Raw genomic sequence first — 21,691 nt, 5'->3', positions numbered from 1 at the left:
TGGAAATGGTTTGTTATCAGGTACTTGCACCAAGGTTTAAATGAAATCCAGAAATCCTTTTTTACTAAAATCCTTTTTTTCTAATATTTTTTAAACTTTTTTGTTGTAATGTGATAAGGCTGCCCACTGTTTTTTCCACTGTGTTCTGAGGAATAGGGATTCATGTACATTCTTTGGAAGGAATGTGGACTATTTCCAAGAAGTGACTGGATTTTCTCCCTAACATGGACTATCTATCAAGGTCCTGATAATAACCAGCTATCAAAAACGGTGTGCCTGATAACTCTAATATGCTAGCTCCGTAGCTCTATGTGAGTACTTTACAACAGATAGAAGTACTTTCTAATATGATCTTAGTGGAATGTTAGTTATACCTCTAATGGCCTTTGCAACAGTAATCTTCCATAATTTTTGTTACAAACCATCTGACGAATACCTGTAGCCTGACCTTTATCTTTGTTCTCCTCTTCATTACCCCTGGACTGTTTAGTCACTGTGTCTGAGGCTACTGTCTGCTTGAAGCAACCAGGTTATTTTTCTTATCTCTATAAATCAGACTTAACTATTTAAGACTAAACAGAAACTCCGTAAAGAGATATTATGATGAAATTTATTTGTTTTTAAGAACACAATTTCTTGGAGCAATTTTTATGACAGGGCTTTTCCAGCAACATTGATTTTCAGCAACAATTAGTTGTTCAAGACATTTTCAGACTCTTGAACACAGAGAAAGTATGATCTATACTAGTTTAACAGGGCTAAAAGCAGGAGTTGAAAATCTGTAACTCTTCTAATGCAAGAGGCCAGGTCTTTACTGGTCCTAATATATATAAATGCAATGATTTCTTCTCGTAGCTTTAAAAACGTTATGAGTGCCCAGTAAGTTTTTTATATTTTTTATATTTTGCTTTAGATTTTAGATTGGTTTTAGATCATGAAAGTTCAGTCTATACAAGAACTAGCCATTCAATTACTTCCTTGATGCAAGTTATTATCTAATAGCTATATTCAGTGTTGATTTTTACTGCAGGGAAGTTAAATACAGAGCAATTATAGATCTGGTCAGAGACTTTACAAACTCATATTATCTGCTTTAGCTTATTAAAACAAGTAGTCTAGGTATACAATATGTTTTCTTGCAAAATTCCAGTTGTATCAGTCTGACACTGTAAAATTAAACTAAAACTCCATAAACTAGATGACTTATATTGGGAGGCATGGAAAAATATTATTTTTCTAAGTGTGTTTCTACTGTCTTAAGTAAATAAATTCAGTAAATAAATCTGTGGACAGTGATCAGGATCATAAACTAGCACTCACAGATTTCTATGTCAAACATTCATACTACAAGGCTTTGCCCCCTCCCCCATACAGCAGTAAGCCCTGCACAGGTGCTGAAACAATTCTCATTCTTTCTTTCTGATTATTCTTATTGTGTTTTCCTTCTTATATCTCAGCAAATGGCCAAATGAAACTGTCACTACACCTGCCTTCCTACCTTATTAAGAATAGAATTGAGGGCATTGTCAGTGGGACTGCAAATAAAATGGCTAAACCAGAGGGAGAAGGAATTCTTCCTTGCTTCATTCTAACAGATGTAAAGCTAACTGCAATGTCTAAACGATGTACTTAGTTGAGGTGTCCTTTCAACCAAAGTATTGTTTAAAATAGACATTGACTTTATAAACAATTAATTTATAAATAATTTTCTTATAAGCTGAATGCCCACAGCCACACCTAAGAAGAAGAACGTTGCACATTAATTATTTATTACTTATTTGCAAGAAGTACAAGGCAGAATGTGATACATCAACAAGAGGAACACAACTTTGCAAATAAAGGTTGACAGCTGATAGCTGATTGTGGGCAGTTAGGGGGTTTGTTTAGATTAAGTCCTTTCTGAAGAGCTTTAGGGAAAAACTTTCAACCTAGCTATGGCATTGCCAGTTATTTTGTGCACACCTTCTTTGATAAAGTCAATCACTGCTTGGACAAATAAACCTGAGCCTGTAGGGCAGATGATAAGTAGAGAGCAAGCTCTCTTCTCTTCTAACCTCACAGAATAAGCATTGACAGCACAATACATCACTAGGACTAACTAGAAGTTAATTCTCTGTTTCCTCCAGTGCAGTTTTAAATTAAAGCAGTCAAAAATGGGAGGGTAGGACAGGAGGACTGTTTCTGTTCATTTAAGACAATTCAAAGTTTTCTGAGAATTTTTCCTTCCCTTCTTGTGTTCCTTTTAATTTCTTCTGATCGTCTTCCAGCTTCATCATGTTATCTACTTTCTGCCAGGAGTGTAATTATCAGAGGGACACAAAGAGACCCCTGGTGAGGCCACTCCTGGAGTATTGTTTCCAGTTCTGGGCTCCCCAGTGCAAGAGGGACATAGAACTACTGGAGCAAGTCCAGAGGAGGGCTACTAAAATGATTAGAGGACTGGAGCACCCGTTGTATGAGGACAGGCTGAAAGAACTGGGCCTGTTTAGCCTGGAAAAGAGAAGACTGAGGGGAGATCTCATCAATGTATATAAATATCTGAAGGGAGGGTGTCAAGAGGATGGAACCAGACTCTTTTCAGTTGTGTCCAGTGACAGGACGAGAGGCAATGGGCACAAACTGAAGCACAGGAAGTTCCAGCTCAATATGAGGGGGCACTTCTTTACTGTGAGGGTGACAGCACTGGGACAGGTTGCCCAGAGAGGTTGTGCAGTCTTTTTCTCTGGATATATTCAAAACCTGCCTGGATGCCATCCTGCACAACGTGCTTTGGATGATCCTGCTTGGCAGGGGGGTTCGACTAGATGATCTTCAGAGATCCCTTCCAACCTCAACCATTCTGTGATTCTGTGATGCTGGCTCTTCCCTAGCTTCATGGGGACTGGGAATTCTCTTTTCAATGTGATGCACTGATTAATGTTTCTAATTTTAGCTGGCTAAACAGCAAGTAGCACTCACTACAGTCTCTTAAAACTCATGAAGAATCTGCTGCCTCTCTTCCCACTGATGAATGACCAAGATCAGTCAGTGTTACACTTGAGCTGATCTATAACTCAGGAGTAAGAGTGAAGTGTGGCAAAAGGAGTGGGGAAAGAACTTACTGCTTCTGTTCTGGTTTTCCAACTATTTAGGTGACCATGGCCATTCCAGCCACACTCCATTTTCCAAGCAACATCCCAAGCATGTCTACAATATGACAAGAGAGAGTTTTGATAAGGTGGACAGCCATTATATATGTTATTTCCTTTGTAAAAGACCTTCTGAAAATGGGTCTGGTCTTCTTATTCAACACCTGGTGCTATCCAAACTAGCCCCAAAATGTATCAAACAAGCTGCAGAAAAAACATGCTTAATTCTTTCTTTCTGGTCATTTAATTGACTGTTCAACAATCCAGTTGCACGTCCTGCTATTCTTCCAAGAGGACTTAAACCATGTTTCCAATACCAGTGAATAATATGCTTTAAAATAAGCCTTATGCAAGGCATTAAAAAACAAAGCAAAAGCAAAAACAACAACAACAAAAAAAAAACTGGAAAGATATGATTGAAAAATTATTATCTGACAACACATGAAGGGAACATCCCTGAGGCATGTATTAATGTATTAGATGAAACTGCTTCTGGAAGTTGGCTAATGTGCATTTTTATCTGTGGGGGTAAGAAAGCTACTTGTATTTAAGGATGTTTTTGCCCAGAACCCAGAAAATACTTTGCAGATTAAACAGTGATGCTAACATTCCTATAGCCTCTATACAACATTTCTGATGCCCAGAGACATCTTCATTATAATAGATAATCAAAGTACAGTTAATCATCTCCCTCGGTTAGCCATCTCCTCTCTAGTCTGTTCATTAGCCTTATTAGCATTCCCCCAAGAGGAAGCATTGTAGGTAGCATAAATACTTGAGCTATTTTCCAGTTTATGTATTCTATGTGATCAATGCAGCCTGCATACAGTGCTCTTGTGCAAAAGGGATTGTACGTGCACCGTAAACCTATTGGTTGTCTTTCAGCTTTTGCCTCCTGGCTCCCCTAGACTCAAAGTTGCTACATAAGGGTCTCGTATTTCTGCATCTCTCATATTTCAGTCATATTTCTGAGCAGTCAACTGATTCTTGTAGGTTTTGTAGTAGTAGTAGTTGTTGTTGTAGTAGTAGTTGTAGTAGTGGTAGTAATAGTAGTAGATTTCTACCTAACAGCAGTTTCTCTCTCTACCATCCTCTGTATGTCCTTATATCTTTATCACAAATTTCTTTTTGACTAACTTGTCTGTCCAGGAAATAATGAAGAGCTGTGGTAATGGCACTTGGATCTGTATAGGGCCCTGGGTGTTTATTCTCTGACTTCAAGGAAACCTGTCTGTATACATTCTTCTAATGTGATGCCTGAAGCTATGGGATGCTTGAAGTGGATGGGGTCTGTCCCATGGAGGAGAGCTGTAAAGCATTCTGGTCATGGCAGACTTCTAATAAGGTTTTCTGGGTCTGCCTTCTTCTTTAGAGAACTGAGACTGAGAAGTTTGGCTGCTCTCTGAAGTCCATGGAAGTAATCCAAATAGCTCTTTGTTCCTTTCTCTTCCCTCTTTCTGTCTGGGGGGAAAAATAATCCCCACCAGTCTAGATGTGTCTCTTTTCTGCCAGTCACAGCATGTTGTTTTGGTATATACTGTTCACCTCATACATCAGTCCTGGTGTGGAAAGCCATATGGGGGCAAGCTATGCCTGCTTTTCCCCATACTGGCTTAATAACTGTGAGGGACTTTGATGCTGTGGCCATGGCTTCCCATCACAGTCCAGGAGAAGGCTCTTCTTTTTTCTCAGAGGTGTGATTCTAATGGTTTTGGCCTCATATTAGGCCATTAGACACACAGAGACAGTTGTGCAGCAAAGGTCTTACAAAAGGAAATTGTGACACTTGAATATGTAAGAATACACAAGTCTTTCTGTAGAAGAAGGAAAACAAGCATGAATAGAGATAATAAATAAATAGAGATAAGTTTTATGGGGAGACTTCAGCTTTATTTCCTGAAGGCATCTTAAAGTTCAGAGATAGCACAGATTTCTGAAGATGAGAGAGAGCTCTGATACTCACGTTAAAGACCCAGCCATTCAAAATACAGTCTGGAGGGAAACTGGCCTTGTGGCCTGGGGAACTTCCAGCACAATTGAAGGCAACCAGCCCATTTGAAAAACTGATCAGTTTCATCTTAGCAGTTGAATCCAAGTCTAAAAGGTATTAGTTACACTTCAGAACTCATCATCAGTATTCAGACTTTGATGGCGATGACATAGGATCTACTTGGGCCTACCCTTGGTACCTGTCATCAGGTTGCAGATTGCTCTCCTTAGAGGACTCACATGGTGTTTTGAAATGTAACATTTCTTGTATCCTAATGGGAGTAGTTATTAATTAAGATCAAAACAAGTGACAAAAGATATGGACTGAGAGTCAGAACACTATTAACTGCCACAAAACTCTTAAATGGCAGTTCATTTTCTTTCTTCAGACCTTCGCAACTGCTTAAGTTGGTGACATTATCTTTCATTGTCTGTACACACATCAGGAAGACTTTATTACGATATTATTGGACCAGCTTCAAGATTGAGAAGTCTAAAATATCCTTGTATACTGAATATTTTTATTGAATTATGAAATGCAGAATTCAATTAAACTGAATTCTCAGTAATTGCATGATGAGAGTTTTTGTCTTAATGATATATGAATTCTCCTATTTTTATGTTTGAGAAAATATTATTTAAAGGAGGCATATATTTTTTAAATGAATATGGATATTTTTTAAATGAATATGAATATAAATGAATATGAATATTCCATGAATATGCCTCTGATTAAAAAAATCTGATCAGTATCATTGTTGCTGTTGACTGGAGAGACAGGAAAGGCAGTAAGTTCGACACAAATCAAGTTCACCATTAGCTTTCAGACCATGCAGGTCCCCAAGAATCATGAGGAGACCAGAAAGACAAGGATTCTCTTCTTTATCTTAGTGATTATTAGCTGACTTAAGCATTGAAACACATTATGCCTCACTGGTTGAAAACTTGGAACAAAGACACCCATGGTTCACCAGTTCTCAGGCTCTCCAGTCAGCTTGTCTAAATGGTCCAATGAGAGTATTGAATGCTGAGGACATCCAGCAAATTTGCAACAGTCAGTAACACACATTAATACTTTATTTCTGCTCTTTACTCTAGTTTCTTTTGTTTCTGAAAAATGCTGGCAGTATGAAATGCTGTTTCCTGAGTAGATATACCAGGTGGAATATAACCAAACTGTTTCTGTCAACACGAGAGGGAGCACAGACCCATCTATCAAATTGACACAGTCCCTGCACTTGATGAGCTCAGTGGAATGAGTCTTCCACCTCCAATTTTTGTAATGCCAGTGAGTGATGAATCAGAGATATTTTTGACATCTGAAAGCAATTCAAGGTGAGAGAACCAAGAAGACTGGTATTTGCCAGTCAGAACTATAAATAAACTTTTCAGCATTAACAGACTCCTCCAAAGCTATTTAAATAGGCTAAAATTGTATGGATTTCTATTCCCTAAGTAAAGGAATGCTATCTGTATTTTAAAGTGTGTCATTTCTGCATAGATGCAGTCACACAGACAGTGAGTAGGACTTTGCCTTCCTTCATAACCACAGTAAATCTATCCTTGTTCTTTACTGGCAGGATTTTTCAGACCCAGTGTTTTCTGTTTTAAGAATTAGAAGAATTAATTAAGTTGATGGGATTTTTTTTTTTCCAGTGAATCATGTTCTTGGAAAGGCTAATGAGTCACGATATTAACTTGTAATGACATTATTATATGTTTAGTTGATGACTAGGTATATTCACTAATTTGAAGTCACACAGCATTTCAGCAGAAAAAAAGTGACTCATGATTACTATACAAATTACTAATATGAAACAATTGTCATTTACAGATAATGACACACAAAGTTTTATGTATGTGGTGTGAGAGACAGCAATTACCCAGGAAGGCTAGATTCTATTTTCAGACACAATATCAGCAATATTAATAACATTAGCAGTTTGGTTGGATTTGCACAAATCAATATGAGAATGATTGAAGACCTCAGTGGATTTTTAGCACTTCTGAAGTATAGAGATTAGATGTGCACCAGCCATATTTTTACTAAAACAAACAAACAAAATATCCCAAAGTAAAGAAGCTAAATATTCTTTCTTGATTTATGATAGCCACCTAAAATGACATAAAAAGTAAACTATAGGTTTGAAGTGTTTGTCTTCTGTGCTACAGTAATGGTACTTTCTGCAAAAAGCCTTATTTCTCTCATCTAACCTATCAATAGCAAACCATATTCTGGGACTCTATGCAGTCAAATTCCACACATTAAGTGTAGTGATTTTGATAGTTGCTCCAAATTTATGCCAACATATTCTACAATGCCAACGTAAATCTACAATTCTTTTATAAAGTTCAGATCAGAAGCAATACTGATCATATATAATAGAAGAATGAAACAAATATATATATATATACTTTATTGTTCTATTCATCGTTCTCTAAAATATGAATAAAGCTTCAAAATACATCATGGGAACAGAAAAAAAGCAAGCTGATGTGTTTGAATTTCTCCTGTAGTTATTGTAAAACCAAGATGCACTGCTAAAAATACAGCCATATGGTAAGCAAACAAGTTCTTTAAACCACAATTCCCAGAAGATCTCCTGACAAGAGAAACCAAAATGGTAGAGATAATTCTAAGTGTTAACCTCTCATCCTCTTTCTTGAAATGCCCAGTCTCAAGGAAATACTGAATAACTACATTCTCCTTGTTACCTGCATGGTACTTCAACCACTTTGCTGAGAAAATGCATGATTTAGCACAGCTATGAAAGACCTACTCTCTTCTATGGAGGGAGCCAAAGATCTTCAAAATAGCACGTCCACAATATACATGATACAGTTGGACTCTCATCATGTCTTACCCCCAGTGCAGACAGCATGCCGTCACAGAATACTGTTCACCATGGCAGTTCCCTCTGGCTATAGACAAGGACCTTCCATAAGTCCTTTTCTGCTTTAAGAGGGGTTCTAAGACACCCCTCTGCCCTTGCACAAGATTGTATCTGTTGTGTGAGGGAGAATGCACATGTATAAATAATTCTACTGCATTCACAATTCTGCCTTGCTTCCACTTTTTGATAGTGCATTTAGCTTACCTTCTATCAGCTTCCCTGTCTGCTCTGCATTGCCCCCAGGCAAGATCTTGGCAATGTAAGCTCCAGTTTCCCCACTGCTTCCTGGAATTTCTTTTCCACCTACGACTCGGATACCCAGCCCATTGCCTGTGATCAAAAGAAATAGAAAATTTTAAACAGAGATAAAACAATGAATAATTTGCTGGAAAGAAAAAGCAAGAAAGAGAACAAATAATCAGTGGATACTGAAGGATGTCATCAGTAACTTCTGGCTGTGGCTGGAAGATTAGGGTCCCATCTGTTACGCTCCCAAAGACTAAATTTTGGGTAGGACCATTCAATTTACTTTCAGTGTATGAAAACATTTTCTTGAGTAAATACTGACATCACACAAACAACTCATCCATTGAAAATTTCATTGAAGCCAATCCTACCTTCTTTTGACAGCCCTACTATACTGCAAAATGACAATTTGCATGGCAAATCTACATCAAGCAAACCTTAATTTGCAGTATTAATTAAATTGCACTAAATTGCTAGAAATTCATGTGAAATGTGAATTCAAAGGATAGCTTTATCTTATGCCTAAAACATGCATACAATTTAGCTGAAAAATTATAGTAGATGAGCTTTTAGAATCAGCCAAATAGGGTGACAGATAAATCATTGAGCTCCCTCTGCAAAGCATGCACATTTATATCAACCTGTATTTGTCAGAGACTAGTATTTTTCTTAAATATTTTCTTTTAATTGACATTTTTTTACATCAAAGGATGTACAAATTATGATAATGGAAAATAGCCTACAATCACTTTGTGGTAAAGCATCATCAAATCTAACATTTTTTCTCCCTTCTTTAATAATCACAAAGATGAAAACATTACGATAAGTTTGATTTTCTTAGTTGGAGAAAAGCAAATCACTAACCTCCCTTAGATACAGGAAAAAATAGGAGTGAAAACAAAAGCTTTAGAATAGTCTCATAAAGGTAATCTTATGCATTGTCAAATTTCCATGATATCATGCTATTTTATAAAATACTTCCCATACAAGAAAAATAAATTTCTTCTTTGAAGAAAAAGAAAATTTTACAAGAGATGATTCACACTTTGATCAGGGAATGTAAAGGCTTTTTTCCCACCTTAACTGTAATGGTTAAAAAATTACTTTTCAAATTATTAAATTATTAAGCTAAATCTGCTTAGTTATTACACTAATCAGATATAGGAAGCTCACTACACAATCTCTTTGCAAAGCTTTATCTTTTTAGATTAATGTTTTCCTGATAATGCTAGTAGTGTTTCCATAATTTAGCTTTGAGTTGGTTTTAGATGCCAGCTAGCCACACTGAGTTCCTGGCTAAAGAACTTTCCACTAGTTTTTCTATCCAAGATTATTTAAGTTTATGTCCTTTGTGCCTTGGCTTTTCTCACAACTGCATATTAGACATTTTCCAAATAACCATTTTATTTTATTTTGGATCCCATACAGCACAGTATAAAGATAAGAAAGCGATGTCAAGGCACATGCAAGACAAGGAGGTGATCCAAGACAGCCAGCATGGCTGGTCAAATCGTGCCTGACCAATCTGGTGGCCTTCTATGATGGAGTGAGTGACTGTATCAGTTGAAAGAGGAAGACTTACCAATGTCATCTACCTGGATTTCTGTAAGGCCTTTGACACGATCCCACATGACATCCTGATCTCCAAATTGGAGATTTGATGGGTAGACCATTCAGTGGGTAAGGAACTAACTTTAAGGTCACACCTGGAGAGTGGTGGTCAATAGCTTCATGTCCAGGAAGAAGCTGGTGATGAGTGGCATCCCTCAGGGGTCTGTCCTGGGATGAGTACTGTTTAGTATCTTTACCAATGAGATAGACAAAGGGATCAAGTGCACCCTCAGCAGGTTTTCAGATCACACCAAACTGAGTGGTGCAGTCAACAAAACAGAAGGAAGGGATGCCATCCAAAGGGACCTGAACAAGCTAGAAAAGTGGACCCATGTGAACCTAATGAGGTTCATGTCTAAGTGCAATGTACTGCACCTGGGTCAGAACAATCCCAAACATAAGTATACCCTGAGAGAAAAACTCATTGAGAGCAGGTCTGCAGAAGAGGGCTTATGAGTTCTAGTGGGTGAAAATCTTGATGTGATCCAGCAGCATGTGCTTGAAGCCCAGAAGGCCAACTGCACCCTGGGCTGCATCAAAAGAGGAGTGGTGAGCAGGTGGAGTGAGGTGATTGTTCCCCTTTGCTCTGCTGTTGTGAGAGGACTTGAGTCCTGTATCCAGGTCTGGGGCCCACACCACAAGAAAGATGTGGGTTTGTTAAAGCAGGTCCAGAGGAGGACCGTGAAGTTGATCAGAGGGCTGGAGCACCTCTCCTGTGAAGAAAAGTTGAGAGAGCTGGGGCTGGTCAGCTTGGAGAAAAGACTCAGGGGGTGACCTTATTTCATTTTTCATTATTTCACCTTTTCAATATATAAAGGGAGGGCTTATAAAAAAGATGGAGAGCAACTTTCTGCTCAGGCAGAAAATGACAGGTCAAGGGGGAATGGCTTTGAACTAAAAGAGGAGAGATTTAGATTAGAAGGAAGGTGAGGCAGTAGAGCAGGTTCCCCAGAGAAGCTGTGAATGCCCCATACCTGGAGGTGTTCAAGGACAGGTTGGATGGGGCAGCCTGATATATTAGGTGGCATCCCTGCCCATGGCAGGGGGGTTGGAAGTAGGTGATCTTTGAGGTCCCTTCCAACTCGAGCCATTCTGTAATGAGGGGCACAGCAGAATCCTATCACAGTTGGGAATACTCTGATGATAGCATGAAATTTGTGAATAAGTTCATTGGAATTTTTGCTAAAAATTTTAGCCATAATGGCCTCTCACTACATTTGTCATCTCTTTGTAGTTTGAAGACCTGAGCACCATCTTTAAAAGAGCTAACTTCTTGTAAGCCTTTTCTTCTGTGAATGTTTAGTAATGCAAATGTAGCATAAAAGAATATAAATCTTTTTCAGCCTCTTTTTGGACATGACAGTTGTCTCCCTCTTTTAACAGCAATTTAAGAATTGGAAAAATATAAATATTTTAGTTTGAGGGGGGCCCTCTAAAGTAAAACTGTTAAGTTGCCTATATAATCAGCACAAAACAGCACCATCAAAATACCAATGCTAATTACAGGCATGGGGAGTATAATTAAATTTCAGCTACAAGATACATCCATCATGGTAGTTAATATTCATTTAATTATAAACTTGGCATGGATGATAATCAATACATATTGCTGTTTGGCTGGTTTTGAATGTAAATGATTTGATATACAGAAAAGATGCTGTGTTTTAAACAGTAGCTATATTGGCACTCTGGGGCTGTGCTAATGGGGAATTCTAAGGTTATTTTTGTTTAGGAGATGAAAGTAATTTTTCAGTGTAATTGGAACAAACTTATTTTAAATTAGATATATTATTTCACTGAAAACTTGAAATTTAGCACCAGTAAAGTTTTTTTTTTCCTGACATGACATGGAAAGCAAACCCATCATACCACGTTTTGTAAAATGTCTTTTACAAAAAAAATGAAAAAAAGATAAGCATCTCATTGCATAAAGTGAATGAGCAACCAATAAAAGCATGCAAGCATCAGTCCATCCTTGGGGCACTGAAATTCATACAGACTGCTCTGCACACTTATCAGAGAACTGATCAAACACTATTGTAAGATTCATTAATACGTTCCAGGGCTCACGCTCACAGCTGCAAAGTATTAAATACAGTTAATCCAAACTAAACAAATTCTTAGTGTACAACACAAAAACTCATATACAGGTAACTTACTTTTAACCTACACAACTACCATACAGACTTTTCATCAGTAGAAATAGACTCTTAGTAACACTGGGGAGTAAATCTAGAGGTTCAGTTTTCTTATGACACAGTCCATCAGTCTCTGTCTCTGATACCTTAATGGCAGATGGGTGGTTTGTCATATAAATGGGTGTATATGACACCTGGTTTCACAGATAAGTCTATGGATATCTGTGCTAGATTACTGAAAACCATGATTGACATTGTTTCTGATTTTGCAAATCTAAATTGTTTGATGTACTGCTGCTAATAAAATATTTTTTTGTTGATTATAATATTTAAAGGTTTTTATTCCTATAGAACTTGAAAAGTCTTGTGATTTTAAATTTGCAGTGTGTAGAGTCAAATGTATGACTGATGTATTAAGTAGGAGCATGCTTGCTAGGGAACATCCATATGTGTGTGCATGTGTGTCAGTTTGCAAATATTCTTGTTGCTGGGCAATTTGGAGGAATTCAAATTAGTTGATTTTTTTGCACTAAATTAGAAAATTCTATTTTGTTATTATGATGTTGCAGAAATGCCACCAGAATACTTTAAACAATAAAAGCGTTAATTTCTGGGCAATCAGAATAAATGCATTACTTTTTGCCCAATGTGTTTTAAGTATTGGGTTCTGAATGACAAAGAAGTATTTGCTTGGATGTTGCTGTATTGTCTAGTGTGAAGATGAGATTTCAGACCTGTTTATGGATACTGCATCTACTGAAAATGTTAAGTTTACTATTTCTGTTTACAATGACATTACCCCATTTATCACACAGAATGCAGGTAGCTTAAAAATATCATCAGTCATGGTTTCTCCTTTTTCCTTGTTCTTTTTTTTGTTTGCTTGCTTGTTTTGTTTTTTAGTCTTTGAGTCTTAATTTCCATCTCTCTATTTTGATATATCCAGACACTAATCTTTCAATTTTAACTTTTCATAGCTAACATAGCTTTTTATCTTTTTTAGAAAACTTACTGTTTTCTTCTTTATATGACATAGGATTTGTTTACTGTCAGAAATCAAATCATTGTGCTGTGAATGAGAGAGGGCACCTTTCAGAACTCTATTGATTTCTATGGAAAATATCTTCAAGAATACATCTCTTCAAATGGAACTTCACATATTTAAGATCCAATCTTTTTTAGGATTTTTCAAAGTTAGAAGACCACTAAATAATTGCAACTATTTTTACTGATATCTCAAGACTGTGATCCTACCCTCCCATCTAGTCTTTACTGAAGCCTTAAGATGATAACAAGACAAATCATGCAACTACATTTATTTTATATTTTGATAAAAAAACAAATATGGATACTAAATTGTTACAATTAATTTATGAGCCACTGATTTATATAGCTGAAAATATAAAGTTAGGAGCTTTAATGAAGACTTCAAATGCCTAGTAGATGAAGAGTTGCTTTTGAAAGCACGCTGTACTTAGAGAAAAATACTAATCAATTAGAATCACCTAGATTTTTTTTTTCCCTGATTAACCCACTTTATGACTTTCAAAACAACATTTCACTTGTCATTTCATATCATTCCAGACATCACAAACTATTTCAGTGATGCATATTCACTTGTATGTATTTGAATAGTGACCAACATCCTGACACTAATAAACCCTGTCACCAGTGAACTGGCAAGCAACACTGCAGAAGTATTTTTAAAATACCTCATTCTCTTTTTCCTTATCTCCACCATCCACTAATTTGTGCACAATTTGACTTACTTATTCTAAATTTGTGTATCTCAATGTTCTCAGAACACCATAAAATCATAGCACCTGGTATATTTTGTTGTTCCACAGTAGCAACATAGTAGAAAGATTAGCAACATGACTCAGTTAACACAAAATAATTTATTTTGCTGTAGTATGCTGACCATAACCTAAGTTCTGCAATTACAATTTTTCTTGTTTTCCTCATTATGGAGATAATAAAGATCAGATTGCTGCCAATCTGTTGCTGCTGCTCTGTTCACAGGGAAATTCATGAAATCTTATCATCTTTCTACTACTTAGTTGAGCTCAGCCATTAGAGTATAAACAGCCAAGATTTACTGGAACTGTTTCAGCATCTAGGCAATGATTAGATTTGACTCTCAAAACAAATGTCAATAACTCCCTATATAAATTACAAGTAAAAAAAAAAAAAAAAAAAAAAAAAAAGGGCAGAGAAATAATGAGTAACTTGGAGCACACCAGGCATTTGTTTGTTCCTGTCTTTACACAAAACACAAAAATGTAAATAAAGTTTGAAAGGATAATTTTCCATTATAAAAGTAAACAGAATTGCAGCACCAAATGCAGGGCCTGATATTGCTTAATTATTGAGTCCCATATAGAAGAAACAACTGCACCCCTGTCTGAGAATGTAGCCATGTGACCCAGAAGCTCTGTGCAAATACTGTTCATGTGCTAACTCAAACAAGTATTTCCTTGGGGCTAAATTTTCAAAGCATGAAACCATTTGTCTAATTACATGAGCAAAGAAAGGAAAGAAGCAATTAGAATGTGCAACAGATTTTTCAGTGATCACACATGAGTTTGTGTGAATTGGCATAGGAAACTCTTAAAATCATTAGTAGCAATCTCACTCTTGTCACAGCTAGATACAGAGATACATGATTTTTTAACAGACTTTTAGGTGTCTGAATTATATATATATATATACACTATATATATATATATGTAACACCTATTGATTTGGATAGCTAGTGCCTAAGAGCATGGCCTTTGAGACAGTAGTTAAAAATCACTAGCTATTTCTGGAAAACCATGGTCTTTTTACAAACATCAGATGTTCCGTGCTTTGAAGCTGAAACTTTATAAAAGTGAAATTAAAAAAATTGAAATGGACTTGAACTGAAAAATGATGAGGAGGACAATGATACATGCCCCTGAGAAATTTGAAATGGAAGATATATTTAAACTTGAAAATGCATATTGAGTCTTTTGGTTTGGGTCCGTGAGCCAAAGCATAGACATACCACCAATGGAAGTAACTACAGAAGTCCACATTTATTTTGCATCACTTTCAAGCAATGTATTTAAAAAAAAAAAATAATAATTATATATATATATATATCAAAATCAGATGGCTGAATCATAGAAAAGCAGGACAACAGTGACTTTTTGGGGGGGGGCGAAGGTCAATGGTAGGCATTAGAAAAATGCATGAGGATAAAGAATGAAAAGGAGACATTAGGCACAAAAGATTTTTCAGTGTGACAAAATGCCATGCTACAGCAATGAGAACAAATTAACCAAACCGAACAATATGAAGTCTTCCAAGTCTACTTGGCTGTGGACAGAGACAGAACCTTCCTCTTGTGTTCATTTACTATACATTATCTCCTCATTCTTTCTCTAGTCTTATCTAGCTCAGACGTATGCTAGGGTGCTGGTAGGCACTTATCTGTGGAAACAATTTTACACCATGTTCCATTGTCTATATGAATAGAATTGTGAGTCACAGAAAAAAGTGATGAAGAAAAAACAACTGTCTTTTGAGAGTTCAGATTGAAAAGTGAATAAAAGCTAACTATTTATTTAGATATCACAGTTACGGTAAAGCAATCTGGAAAGTCTGGAGAACAGATGGAAAACAAACATGACAAGGCAAACAAAACCAAGTTAGATCAGGCACTTGGAAAGCAACAGGAAAAGTAATGTGTATAATCAAATCCAAGGTAAATTTTTATTTGCATTATTATTACTATATGATTCTGTGGAATACATAATATGATGGTCCATATTAAAGCTTGGTTATCTGGATGGGTACAACATTTTGAAGATTGTTTGCAGGAAAATTGTTTTTTGCACTTTCTAAACTAAATTAACTTAAATGAAGTTGTTTCCTAGAAACATGATTAAACCTACTCAGTTATTCCACTTCTTGGCTATTGGCAATTAAAGCATAAAATATACATGAAGCCAAATCCCGAGCAGATGAAATTCAGATATATTCCAGTTGTTTTAATAACATAACATTGATTTACGTCAGCTGAGAAACTGCTTCATGCTGCTTTGCACACTGGCTATCATCCTGAAGGATCATAAAGTGCTTTACAAATTAGCATCCTGGAGCACTTATCGTATCTACTTGAAAACAAGATACAGGCTTCTTTTTGGATGGTCTGTCACGTCAGAATAAGATTAATAAGGTTAAGGTGCCATTAATGGTAGACTTCTCTATTTAAAGCTATGGTAGTTTTAAATCTATACAAAAACTGTCAGCACTGAGATTCATCTGTGTTTACTGATAGATGCCAGTGCTCAATAGATGCCACTAACTTACAGCTGAATTCAATATTTTAAAATGTTTTGAACTCTCTCATCCCTATCAGCTTTGGCATTTAAGAAACAGCAATGCATTTAGTGTAAATATGATATAATAAGTAAGATATATGTATACAGTAGCTATAGTATAATGCATAAACAAAAGCCATTAGGAAGAGAGTAGATCTCCATTACATACAAAGAAGCAATCACTGCTTCATGAAGTGGCTGAACCACAGACTGCTGGAAGGTATGAGAACATTGCACTGTGCTTACTCTGGTCTTGTGTTCTTATATATTTTCTACGAGAGCCATGATAAAGATCTAAATAATGCTTATATCTGACTTAGTACAACTGTTCTAATATTTAACACATTTGGGAGAGTTTTGCTATCTTCAATAAGCAGTATATACAACTTATACCTGCTAAAAAGGTAGATGTGTAGACTTGTGTGCAGGTAGATGTGTAGACTTGTCAAATATAAAGTTATGTTCCTGGTAGCAACACAGGATGCTGTTAGCCTTCTTTGCTGCTAGGGCATATTGTGTTCAGCTGGCCTCGAGACCAAAGAAATATATCTAATTTCTCCCCGTCCACCAAAAAATAAATAATAATTAAAAAATCAAAGACCTTCCCCAGGGACCTCTTCTGCAGACCTGCTCCCCAGCTAGTCAGTCCCTGGCTTGTGTCGTTGTACAGGGGTCCTCCTCCCAAGGGACAGGATTAGTACTTGTCATTGTTGAATTTCACAAGGTTCTTGTTGGCCCATTCCCCCAGCCAGCTTTGGTCCCTCTGAATGGCAGTCCTGCCCTCAAATCTTTCCCCCTAATCCAGTGTCATCTGCAAATGTTATGAGTTTACTTCATCACCTCCTCCACATCACTGATAACAATATTAAATGGGGTAGGTCATAGCACGTGTATTATGTGCCTGCAGGAAAAGCACAATCCATAAATCACTCCCCTCTAAATCCAACCATCTATTTTTTTGCTCATCAAGTTGCCCAGCCATCCAGAATACCTGGATGTAACAGGTAACATCCAAACATCCAGGCCAAAAGTTACAGTAGGAAAATACCTGAAGTCTAGAGTTCATCTCAGCTAACAGCAATACTATAACTTCAGTCCAGTTTCACAAAATATTAAAGATTCTTACTAGGATGAATCTACCCCAAAAGACATGCTTTAATCTGTTCAGCCAGTATGTCAGCCAATTGTTTATGGCTTTACTGTAAAAAAAAAAATCAATCTTCATGACATTTTTAATGCTACAGCAGTTGCATTTAGCGTAAGCTTTTTGTTAATGTTCTTCTTGAAGGGGAAAATCTGAATAGATTTTATTGATGTTTCCAACATAGTATAAGGCAACCCTTTTATCATAGGAAAAAGATTTATATAAAGGATACTCTGCTGGCATATTGCAACTTTGCAACTTAATTGGTATGCTACAAATCTGGCGTTTTAGTGATGTCTTAATACAAGGTAAATAATAGATCAGTCCTACGTGAATGATATCAGCTATCCTAACATCTTGGACAAAAACTTGAAACCGTTCAGCTTTATTTAACTATTTTGCAAGTGCCAGTTTTGAAGTTATCTATATTTTGTTAAGAAAGTAACAAGAAAAGGCTTGACAATTTAGCATGCAACTTCTCTTAATTACAACTTTGTGCACTGCCCTTGTATTATAGACATCGCATAATGTCCTGGTATTACAGATTCATAGAAACTGTAGACAGGTGTTTATTTATATAATTAATCAAACTTTTGTTGTTGTTGTTTCAGTACACTTATTAGAGTAGAGGGAATCCATGTGATATTTGTGCAAATGTGTGTTGGCAATGGTTAAACAGAAGCTACATCATTGTCTACCAGTTCCTGTCTACCTCTGGAACAGGAGACACATTGGGGAGTGCACATGTAATGGAGAGCATTTATGGCTCTTGGTCAACATTTTGAAATGTTGACCAAGGAATCTTTAGGAAAGATGGTAATGCCTGTGCTTAAAAGGTACCCAACAAAGCCTCTGCACACTTGATAATTCCTCTTGAAGGAAAAACAAAAGAATATCTGACCCAAATGGCTGTCCTGCACAAGGGAATCAAGTGACATAGTCTTGCATGGATTACTGTCATGAATGAGGAAAAACTTGTGAAACTATTAATTGCAAAGTTAAAACTTCTTTCAAAACAAGTAATACCTGCAACCATCTAATTCTTTGTAAAAAACTCTGAACTTTCCTTATTTTCTCAGTGAAAAAGATAGTAACCTTTTTTCTTTTTTTTTTTTTTTTTAGTGTGTGTATATAACTCATTAAAAAATTACTATATGCATGTAAATTACACAAAATAAATGAAGGAATTGTAGTTCCTCTGTCATTAAACTTTTGACTCATTGCCTGGAAAAGAGCCTAAGCTAGCAACAGGACAGAAGCTTATTGTTTATTCTCAAAAGTGTCACAGTGCAGCTGTTCAGATTGTCCCACTGGAAGAATTGTGTTCGCCATTTGACAGTTCAGTTCTTGCAACCACTCAGTCTATGGATATGGGCTAGCTTTGTATAATTTGTAAAATATGTATAAGGGAAATGTCCACTAAGACACATGCTGAGACCGTCAGTTCATTTCACATGCTCTTTCCCTGGTGACATCAGTCACTACTGAATGAGGTTAATAAATGTATCCAGCAATTTCTCATCTACCTTGAGTTTACACTCATGTCTTTAAGTAATGAAGTCCCATTACTGCTGTTGTATCTAACTTAAGCTGGTTAAAAAAAAAAAAAAAGCAAAAAAAGCATATATATATGTATATTTTTTGCATTTTAAAATGGGTGAGTTGACAAAGTGATTTTTAGTTGTTTTCTTTATGTATATATATATATAGAATCAGCATAAATTTAATGAGACTTGATATGTCATCTTATTTCCGATATACACATTTCTTGTCACACAAATATTTCTTATAACAACTCAGCTATTGCAGAAGAAAAACAGTTTATAAATTCAGTAATTTACTAATAGATTGTTTTTTAGTGAATTTAACCCCTTAAAACACAGTTTCTGTGGCAGGGATAAAGGAAAATTGTTTATCTGCATTTTTCCTTTAAATGCGTCTCTCTTCATTTCTGTATCTAGGGGATTATATATATATTTTTCACTCACTAGATGTAGTTGTCAATTAGGGAAGTTTTCAGTCTTTTCTGAATAAATGGTATTTGTTTAAGCCCATGACTACTGCCCTCCAAGTCATCAACAGTCAGCAGAACAAAAAACATTTTCTACAGAAAGCAAAAAGACAACATCTGAACTAATATGAAAATTAGCACCTTGTTTGATAAATTGTAATCTTTTGCCTCCTTAAACTGTAACACTTTTATGAAAAAATGATTATTGTAGTAAGAATGGGGGCTGATATTTTTTGGTGTGGGGAGAAATTATATAATGTTTTGGGTGCCTATCCTCAGACAGCTTTGTCTTCATCAGCCTTGACTGTCTAGCATCAGCTTCACTCCCTTTCTTGATGAAGAGATTTTTTCAGGAACAATAACACTTTCTGGCAAACTTTATGTTATTTAAATGAAATTTTGCAGAAATTTTCCCTACGTCTTTTTACCAAAGTAAAACACCAAGGAAACATGCAAGGAACGAGTGCATATTATCTGTCAACAATGTAAAAACAACAAAAGTAACAAACAAATAAAGAAACAAATAAATAAATTCAGAAACAGATAAAAATAATAGATTTCACTTGATAAATGCTGCACCTCAGCAGGTGTAATGATGCTATGAGACAGTCACAAACTCAAATTTCCCTATCCATCCACAAAAGCCATTTTCTCCATGTCAGTGACCTGCAGAATCCGAACATCTTAACCAGAATTATCCTTCAGCCAGGCTGCCTGGGAGCATAAAGCCAGCACACTTCAAAGACCTGTACAGTCTATGATGAAGTAAATTGTGGACGGAAGGCAATCATTCTCAATATGGTACATCACACTGCTCTGGAGAATGCATCTGACTCAAATAGACATTTGTCACTTGGTGATAAGGAGCAATGTAGTCCTTTAGACAACTAGTCCTCTGCACATCTTTTGATTGTTCTATAGCTTCTTTGTACATAAGCAATATACACTCATCTAATCTAAGATCTCTACAAGACAAAAATCTTAGTCTATGTCACATCATGCTTCCTCCATAATCAAGAGAGGAAAACAGATGTATCCAAATGGTGATTTAAAGTATTTCAACATCCAATTAATTGCCCTTTGGAACTGCCTCGTTCTAGCATAATTATTAAACCTATTCACATTTTTTATAGCCACTATGCAAAGAAGGGAGCACAGGGTCTTCCTCTGAGAGTTGCTAAGATCATTTATGCTTCACCAGAGAACTGAAACCCTAAAGGCATTTCTGTGCCTTTAACTTTTCTTTTGTTAGAAGGACTTGGTCAAGGACTCTATTAACTAGTCATTAACAAGTCATCTGACCAATGACAGATGTCCCTGAATGTCTTGTCTTCTACTTATTCAAGAGAAAGTGCTGACGTGGTAGATGCAGTTAGAGATTGACAGATGCTGTTTCAGGGGCTGTCAAGCTCATTCATATGCTCCTGCTTTCCTCTTGGCTTTCCATGGGAAACTGGGGGCCCAACTGAACTCTAGCACTCAGCATTGCAATGGTCTGCTTCTGCAGAGATATGAAAGCAAATTGGAACTTTATTATCAGTAGACACGTTGAACTCTTAATTACCTCCACTCATCGTATGATATTATTGTGCATTCTTAAATGGGTGTTCATACACTGAAAAATGCATAAACCACTGAGCTGCAAAAGAGAGTTCATGGTAAGTATTTGAAATACATATGCTAGTGCATTTCTAATGAAGTTAGTTTAGAGAGAAGGCACATAAACATGGCATATATGGTCTGTATCTCTACAAACTGTTTCTAACAAATATGAAAATGTTTTATTATTATTATTATTATTATTATTATTATTATTATTATTATTATTTAGGAAGGTCAAATGTCACTAAGTTCTTTTTAAGATCATTAATAAGACACAAAAATACATCTCTCCATTCCTGTACTTCCATTCCTGTCCTCACCTACTGCTATATGACTTCACTGGAAAATCTCTGAGGTTGCTTGTCTATAACAGCTCTGCACCTTTCTGTTTATTGTTGTTTAACTTCTGTGCCAGGTCTCTGATAAGGAGAGAGTACTTGAGGGAATGATGGCTGTTAATTAGGGATTAGATCCTTCCCCAGTAACAAGTGAGTGTTAGAGGGGGTTACGTTTTGTGCAAAGTATTCCGTTCTTCACAATGCTAAACTAAAGAAACAAGAAAAGCAATCCTCTGAGAAA

At 36.3% G+C, this 21,691-nt stretch overlaps 1 protein-coding gene across 13 annotated transcripts in view; it reads right to left on the bottom strand.

Moving 5' to 3' along the window:
- The window catches only part of PCLO (piccolo presynaptic cytomatrix protein), a 370,143-nt gene that overhangs the window by 116,773 nt on the left and 231,679 nt on the right, over positions 1 to 21,691 (bottom strand). For 11 of the 13 annotated variants that reach the window (XR_007162848.2, XR_010826476.1, XR_010826477.1 and 8 more), the window contains exon 10: positions 8,216 to 8,341. Coding sequence is in view for 9 of the 13 variants with exons in the window: in XM_048062709.2 (XP_047918666.2) it covers positions 8,216 to 8,341 (126 nt within the window). In the remaining 4 variants the exon portion in view is untranslated. Of the gene's footprint in view, positions 1 to 3,101; positions 3,187 to 8,215; positions 8,342 to 21,691 lie in introns of those variants that run through there. The other 2 variants (XM_048062711.2, XR_007162849.2) reach the window with 2 other exon arrangements.

This window comes from Anser cygnoides, chromosome 1 (assembly GCF_040182565.1).
Source record: "Anser cygnoides isolate HZ-2024a breed goose chromosome 1, Taihu_goose_T2T_genome, whole genome shotgun sequence".
NCBI lineage: Eukaryota > Metazoa > Chordata > Aves > Anseriformes > Anatidae > Anser > Anser cygnoides.
This window is presented reverse-complemented; position numbering and strand designations above follow the sequence as displayed.